Genomic DNA, 7,993 nt, shown 5'->3' with positions numbered 1-7,993 from the left:
CGTCGAGTCGGATAAAAGGTCGGGTCGGTTGATGACCGGCCGGGTGATAACAGAGTCTGTGGCAGGCTCCAGGCCGTGCGGCGTGGTTGCCGTCATGAAGCCTGACATGTCAATAGTTTTGTGGGCCGCAGAGGTCGGCCAGGACAAGCGGGTGGTGAGCAGGCCTACAATATCGTCGGCTGAGGACGTTGAAGAAACACACCTCGTGGCTGACTGGTCGCATGCAGCACGAATGTCCTGAAACTCGTCGAATGGGCAGTTGGACGCAGGACTCGCGTCGCTGGGGAAGCGAAGTCTTGGCAGAATGAGGATTGATTGCCGGTGGATGCCGACTGCTTTGACTCACACGAAACCGGGAAGTCACGGGTCAACAGAAGCGGGCTGTAGATGAGGCCGTGAGAGGCCAGTACCGCAAAGCAGAGGTCATCATACGGCTGTGGGCAGGAGCTTGAAGCGGCAGCGAGAATACGCAGTTATACCGGAGGGCTGTTGAGAAGAATGGCGTGCATCAGCGGCTAGTCTGTGACGCCATTCACCGCAAGAACGGCGTCGAGCTGCATAAACCATACCTCGGGGTAGGTCGATTGGAACGGCATCACTGGCGGGCAAAGCCGCGGGAACATGGCAGCCGATGACTCGTTGATGTGCGCGTCCTTTAGATTACTAGGTTCTTCAGGTCCGGAACGGTGGCAGAGGCGGGTCTAAGTGAGGCTGCAAGGCCTAAGCTGGCTGAAACATGGCCGAGAAGCTGAGAGGCAGCGGTGCAGCGCTGGTCGCTTGTCCGATAGTCTGGGGTCACCATATGTTGAGGTATGAGAGACGAGACGACAGCGCTTGAGACCATTCCGTGATCTCAGCTTTTATTTGGGATTCGAGTGTAGACGGCTTTCCAGCTGCCGTAGCCAGCAAGGCCAGGAGCTCTGTCGTTCTGAGTTCTCGCGCAGCTCTAGCTATCATGAGCTGTGCGAGAAGGGTGGCGTGGTGGCCAAGAAAACGATGATGACGATGATGATGATGATGAGGAAGATCATGCACTACAAGGTATTGTTCAGCGTGATGTACCATCACAAAGTACATGGGGCTCCACCATTTCACCTCCACCGAAATGCGACCGCTATATCTGGGATCAAACTCACGACTTCCCGTTCCGCAGCAGAGCACTTAACTATTGATTCAACACGGGGACCAATCGATCATTCTGTCACCACAAAGTAAAATAATGGATGATGAATCGAGGAAAACACTGCGGTATTTTATAAATGTACAAATAATTCTACACTCTTGTAAAGTACTGAAAAGAGAAAGCAGTTCATAACCTCAAACAGCCGAAGTCTAGAATGCATTTATAACCTAACGCGAGGAGATAACACAGTCCTTCAAAATCACAGCATATAAACGGAGAGCATGATCATGAGCGGGGGAAAACATCCCTCCATCCATTCGTTCGTCGGTGAGTCACCCATGCATCCTTCCATCCATAGGTCCATCGTTGTGTCCGTCCAACCATACGCTAACGTGTCTGTCCTTCCGTGCGTCCATTCGTGCGTTTGCCTGTGGGTTCATTCGTTGGTGCATCCGTCGTTCCATACACCCGTGCGTCTCTCTATCCGTCTGTCCAAGTAGTGAACCCTCCGTGTACCACTGTATTGCATCTTTTCACTATATATTCATCTTAAAAAGTACCGCCATCCAGCGGATATTCCAAGGACTTAACGAAAGGTAGCACAGCCGAACTATTCATGTCTAGTTGCCATCTTTCACCACTGCTAGTTCATGGCACTGTGGCCCGACCCTCGCTACACTTTGCTAAAACCAAGGAGTTTACACCCAGCGAGTTTAACGTGGCAACCTTTTCTGATCAGATTGTACTCAAAGGGCGTCCTTTGATACTAGTTTTTTTAGTAAGCATCACATTAAAGGCAATTTTTATTGGTGATTATTAGAGAATATTTCACCCATACTCGTCTCTGAAGATAATTTCATTAGGAACAACTGTCTCTTTATTTGGGAATAGCGTGAGTGGGTTTTCTCATCAACTCAAAAGAGTGCGCGCCTGCCGCTCCACTAGTCCGGCCGTGGAGGTGGCTACCTACTACTACTACTATTGCTACTACTTCTACCACTACTACTACTACTACTACTGCTACTACTACTACTTTCAGATACATGCGGACGCACGACCCACAACAAAAGGAGCTTCGCCCCTAAAAATGTATGCAGCTTCACTCTACTTTCGAGCGTTCGTGAACTCCGGGCAGCGATTTGCCTGCCCTTCGGCAACGCTTGCGTTCACGGGCAAGCACGCACTGCCATTGGAAGCTTCCTCCGCTTTTATCACGAAGAAAACAACCTTCATTTGTGATTCAGGGGCACAACCTCTCCTCTCCTTTAGACATCTCCTCATCACCAAGAGTTCCATTTTCACCCATTGCTATTCTCTACTACACATTGCTATGTGCTGTTTTTTTTCTTCTCCTCTTTTACATCTTTCTCCTCCTCACCTCTTGCAATACTGTACTATTTATAGCTATTCTATGCTTAATAGTTTGCTTCATTTGTTCTCTACTCCTCATCTTCACTTCCCTTTCTCCATTAGAATACTGAACTACAATGATACTGCTATGCCTTAGCCTGCCATACTGACACTCACATTTATCAGCATTACCCCCACTTCACTTTCACATCCCTTGGTGTAATGCAATCTACATGACTGTGCAATGCTCCGCCCTTTCCTACCATACCGTATTCTTTCTCACCAACACATCGGCCCTCTTCACTCCCACTTGCCTCCCTACTCCCATTTGTATGCTATGCAGTACACGCCTGTTGTATGCTTCCACCTGTTTACCGTTCCTTTCCTTTTGCCGCCCTTTTTCGTTACTGTTCTACACAAAGCTATGTCACGATGCCACTCCCAGGATCGATTTACCCGCTTTTCATGATCACATCACTATTTCACTCACTCAATTCCCTCTCTAACCCCTGGCTACGCTTTACTAAACAGGGATATGCTATAGATGGCTGTGTTTTACATGGTTCAGCCTGATGACGCATTGCATGGCTACACTATGGTAGACGATCTTCCCTCCTTTTTTTTCAAATTCTCCTCACCCTCCCTTCCCTCCACAGTCCTTTGCTATATTATTATACACATGGCTTTATATATCGTTTTGGCAACCTGACACAAATGACGGAAGTAGCTATGTCTTACCCTCCCACTTTTTTTTCTTGGCGTGCTCCACACAGTCACTTGCCTTTTTGACCCTCTTGCTACACTTACTATAAACGGCTATGCGATCGCCGCTACGCTACGCATCGTTTCCTCAGCTTAGCCAAAAGAGGCATCACACGATTAATACAGCAAACGAAGAGAGCATATGACAACATTCGACAGCCTAAACACCTAAGGTGCTCCACACTTACAAGTGTGCAAAAAGTAATACATTGAATCAAGAACAAAGCAGTTGAAAAACATTAATGAATAACGTGCCAACAAATTTTCGCACCACCAGGCAGCACATGGAGGACTGCGAGTTGAATACATGAACAGATCGCTCCTTTCGAGGCATCTCGATATGAGCGAGATTTAAATGTTTCTCACGCAACATCTATGCATATTCTGAAGGCAGCGTACAAGTTACATCGCCACTACAAGGTCACGTGCATGATGGTACCAGCTTATCACATGCGCGTCGAGATCAACTTGCGTAGGCAAAAGCTCGGACACTGTGCGAGTACCGCTCTGCAGCGTACACTATAAAAGCCTTCGTTGCAAAGCCACGGGGCAGACTTGAACGCTCCACTGCGAACGAAGAGCGCCATGAAGGCCGTGGTGAGGCTTCTACTTTGTGTTCCATCCGCGAAGGGACCGGATTACTAATTACGTCTCAGGCGGTGTACTTTTCTGTAAATGCATTTTATATTTATGGCAATAATCATATTTTAAGATCACGTGAAATGATCATCGATTCTGTCGAGATTACGATGAGTGTGCAATGTACTATCGCTTCGGAATGCTATTTTGTATTATAGAACGCCGAAAAAGCAAGCAGCCCAACCCACTCTTTCTCGTTGTCCTTTCTCTCGAGCAAAAAGACAACGCAGTCGCGAAATTGAGCAATATTTAGGCAATATGCTTGATAAACGGATACCACTAAACTTTTTTTACCATAAATTCATTTTCAAGTGGTCATTTTCTGTCATTCACTTGCCCTAACGAGGTCACGAGTCTGTTTTCGAGCTAAATCATACAACTTTAGGAAACTCAGTTCTTTTTCATCAATAATTTTGACTTTCAATTTTGAAGCTCCACCTCGCCGTCTTCTCTGTCGCTTTCGTCATTGCTGCCGCTGGGGGCTTCGGAGGTCTCGGCGGCGGCTACGGTGGTGGCTTCGGTGGCGGCTACGGGGGCGGCCTTGGTGGCGGCTTCGGTGGAGGTCTCGGTGGCTTCGGTGGAGGTCTCGGTGGCTTCGGCTACGGTGGAGGCATCGGACACGGCTTTGGGGGCTATGGTGGCCACTACGGCGGCACCTACGCTGGCAGTTACGCAGGCACCTACGCCGGTTCCTACGGTGGCCACTACGGTGGTGGTCACTTCGGTGGCTTCCACGGCTGAGCAGGTGTCGATCAGGGATTTACAAATTTGTGAGTAGAGGCATTAACAAGATTTACTAGGTTTGTAGTTTGAATTGATGTGTTCATAGTTGAAATTCAAATGGTCACAAAGGAATCTCGTGCAGAAAATAGGAACACTATAGGCTGCCGTTTCATGGTGCTAGCACTTTCATCGAAACGAAAACAAGAAAAAAAAGTTGCATCAGTAATGTACCTGTAGTTACTATTACAGGTAAAATCCTGATGCAAGTTCGTCCAAAATATGCAATAAACACTCAACTCAGACTGGGGATAAAAAGGCATAATATTATTTAGTTGTATTAAGAGACGCGCTCGGGTCCACCTTGTGACGAGTGATCCTTGCGAAAAACAATAACAAACACATTCACAAGTGGGCCCATCACACATATGACAGAACCTCTTACTTAATGCGGCTAGCCAGCACAGCATGTCCGGACAGACAGACAGACAGACAGACAGACAGACAGACAGACAGACAGACAGACAGACAGACAGACAGACAGACAGACAGACAGACAGGTCGTTGAATCGACGAACAGACTGACAAAGATGGACGAACAAAGCAAAACAGGTACGAATGGACAAACAGACACATGCATGGACCGACAGTTGGACACAAGAACGGACGGGCGTACAGACGAACAGACTAATGGACACATGCATGGGTGGACAGACGCATGCACGGACGAATGAACATACGGGGGTTTAACTCCACTCATCGTACACTCCCATGGATATGCTGTGATTTTTTGTTTGACTAATTCATTTGTTTCATAGATGCACGTCAAGCTAATATTAAGAAAGACGGGGACATTTACAGTGTGTGTCCCAATATTAAGTGTCGAACTTCAAAAATTCGAGCTGGAATAACGTCAGACGTACATGAAAACATATATTTTGCGCCCTAATGGCATGCGCATTATTACACCACTTTTAGTTTCGGCAGTCCAGGGAGTCATACCCTTCCATCACTGTTTTATAATACACAGTGTTGCGCATATGTAGCTTTTCTTAACAAAGCTAACCTGTCGTGCCTTCAAAACACACACAGGCACACACGAAATCATCCAACCGCAAAGTATAAAATTGAATAGTGATGCCTGCAGCTATGCACCACTCAGCCGTAGCCAGCAGCTGAGCGTTCGTTTCGCCAGTTAGGATCGATACGTTCTCCAACCTCCCTGCCGTTCCTCTCTATTTATCTCTCTCTCTTCTGCAACACTTTCTATGCGTTCAGCAACACTTTCATGCGCGAAACATTCGTTTACTTGTTGAGATGCGTGCCTGCGAACTCATAACTAGCAACATCAACGAACGATTTTGCGTTTGTGAAGGAAGTTACAGCAGTAGATGCCTTTACTCTAGAGCGAAAGGCTATGAAGCCGTGCGTTTGCAGTGTGCGCTTTCAGTAGTGATGCAAGTAATGGCGACCACTGCAGCAAACGATGCACTCGTCTCTACTTTGAATGGACATACATACATACATACATACATACATACATACATACATACATACATACATACATACATACATACATACATATGAACAGAACGAGCACATTTAAGCACTCTGTTTTCACTCACTCTGAAGTGGAACTTTGCGCTCACCCAAGTTCCCGGAAAGAATTTTGTTGTCAAAAAGCCCGTAGCCCAAGATGTGCGCTTTGGCATTCATTGAGATTATGAACTTTCCACACGTTTTTCCCATGGCCTTTGTGGTCTCATTAATTTTGCGATGCACAAATTTTTTTCACGTATTTGGAAGTAGTCGCTTGGTCTGTTTATCTTACTCAAACACCAGTACTTCACTAACACGCCTTTTCATATGATACTGCCAAACTGACTGAAATCAGTACTTACATATCTACAAGTTTGTTTGCAAGTGGATATTGAACCACTCTGTTGTTAATAACAATAATTTTCACTTTGTTTTTGTTGCAGAGAAATGTACAGAAGATGCGAAGAATTGGATCATCTCTGGAACCATCGGCTTATTTATTTGACAGGAGAACCAAATAAATCATGTATTACAATTGTTGATGATATCATTTTAATAATACCGCCGGCTTGCAAGTCGAAATAAATATTTCAAAAAACCTCAGATGAGACCAGGGTTTCTTGGTTTTTTAGTATTATTGGCTGTTATTATCTCAAAGCACTCCCTTAAAGGCTCCAAAAATATCTCTAGCCGACTATGAACACATGCATTAACCTATGCTGGCAGCCGGCTGAATCATTAAGGCACACGTGATTGAAACCAATGCTGCACGTACATCAAGTCGTGTCTTGAATGATGTGACTGAAAGGGACGTGTTCATCATGTCAATGCTGCAATGATAATGAAAATAAACTTTTGCACATAGCATCCACTGTATTTGTAAAGACATTCATCTCATAGTGTTGTGTCGATGCTTGGATCAAGCTCCGCGTATGCCGCAAACAATGACGTTGAGAAAGGAGGCCGTCTTTGAGCACGCACTGAGGCGGCCGTCTACACAGACATCAGACACTATGCAGGCCTGTATCAAACCCGCGACATACGGATCAGCAGCCGTGTACCGAAACCACTGATCAACTGTGGCAGACTAAACGAGCTTTCTGTCACCTTAAACTGACTCAAATGATCAAGCACAATGCAATAACAGTGTGCCATGTCTTAAAACGTGAAGCAAAGTCACACTCTGGCGTTATTAAAAAAATAATGCCATGTTCACGGAGCGAATGGTGATGAGCGCGCGACGCAGTGGGATCCTTCGGTGTTACACTGAATCATCCTTGACATTGCCCCCCTAACGCACAAAAAGGAGTGACAGAGCATTTTACAGTCATATAAAATGTTTGATGTCCGTAATTTCTATGTTGTGTTGATATATGGCTTTCGTTTTGCCTCCATTATTGCTGCTTTATATTACGTGCAATATAGAGGCAGTTGTTCTTCTATAGAATATAGCCTCAAATTGGCAAGGTACACACGTTTTAATGGTGGTAATGGGATGTTCCAAGTCACACGAAATGTATCTTAGAACACATCCATACGCCATATACTGAACGTTTCGTCAACTTTGAAGTCTCCGATAAGTACGAGTCCCTCGACTCCTAGTCTTCTTAGTGTTTTTTAGGTCGCTCTGCCCGCCGCCGCTTCCCACGCTTTACGTTCATTTTCATTCGTGCCGAAAGAGAATGCTTCATGGTCGCTGTTGTCATTAGGTACCTTGCCTCTACTTACCCGTTTCTTCATTGTCATCATCATGAGCCTCATCGTCATCATCATGACGTATAGTGGGCACTTTGCATGTGCTGCGCATGTGCTGACGCACTTATTCTATATCGCCATCAGCGTCCTCTTCATTGCTGGACA

General features: G+C 45.9%; 1 protein-coding gene across 1 annotated transcript; it reads left to right on the top strand.

The window, feature by feature from the left end:
* Window positions 1–3,721: 3,721 nt before the first annotated feature.
* Window positions 3,722–7,006, top strand: LOC119172374 (uncharacterized). Its single transcript, XM_037423439.2, has 3 exons — window positions 3,722–3,832; window positions 4,307–4,644; window positions 6,577–7,006. Exons 1-2 carry the CDS (start codon window positions 3,821–3,823, stop codon window positions 4,613–4,615), a joined length of 321 nt encoding a protein of 106 aa, XP_037279336.1. The 5' UTR covers window positions 3,722–3,820; the 3' UTR covers window positions 4,616–4,644; window positions 6,577–7,006.
* Window positions 7,007–7,993: the final 987 nt, after the last annotated feature.

This window comes from Rhipicephalus microplus, chromosome 4 (genome assembly GCF_043290135.1).
Source record: "Rhipicephalus microplus isolate Deutch F79 chromosome 4, USDA_Rmic, whole genome shotgun sequence".
Lineage (NCBI taxonomy): Eukaryota > Metazoa > Arthropoda > Arachnida > Ixodida > Ixodidae > Rhipicephalus > Rhipicephalus microplus.
The sequence above is the reverse complement of the archived record's forward strand: the minus strand, read 5'-3'. Positions and strand labels throughout refer to the sequence as shown.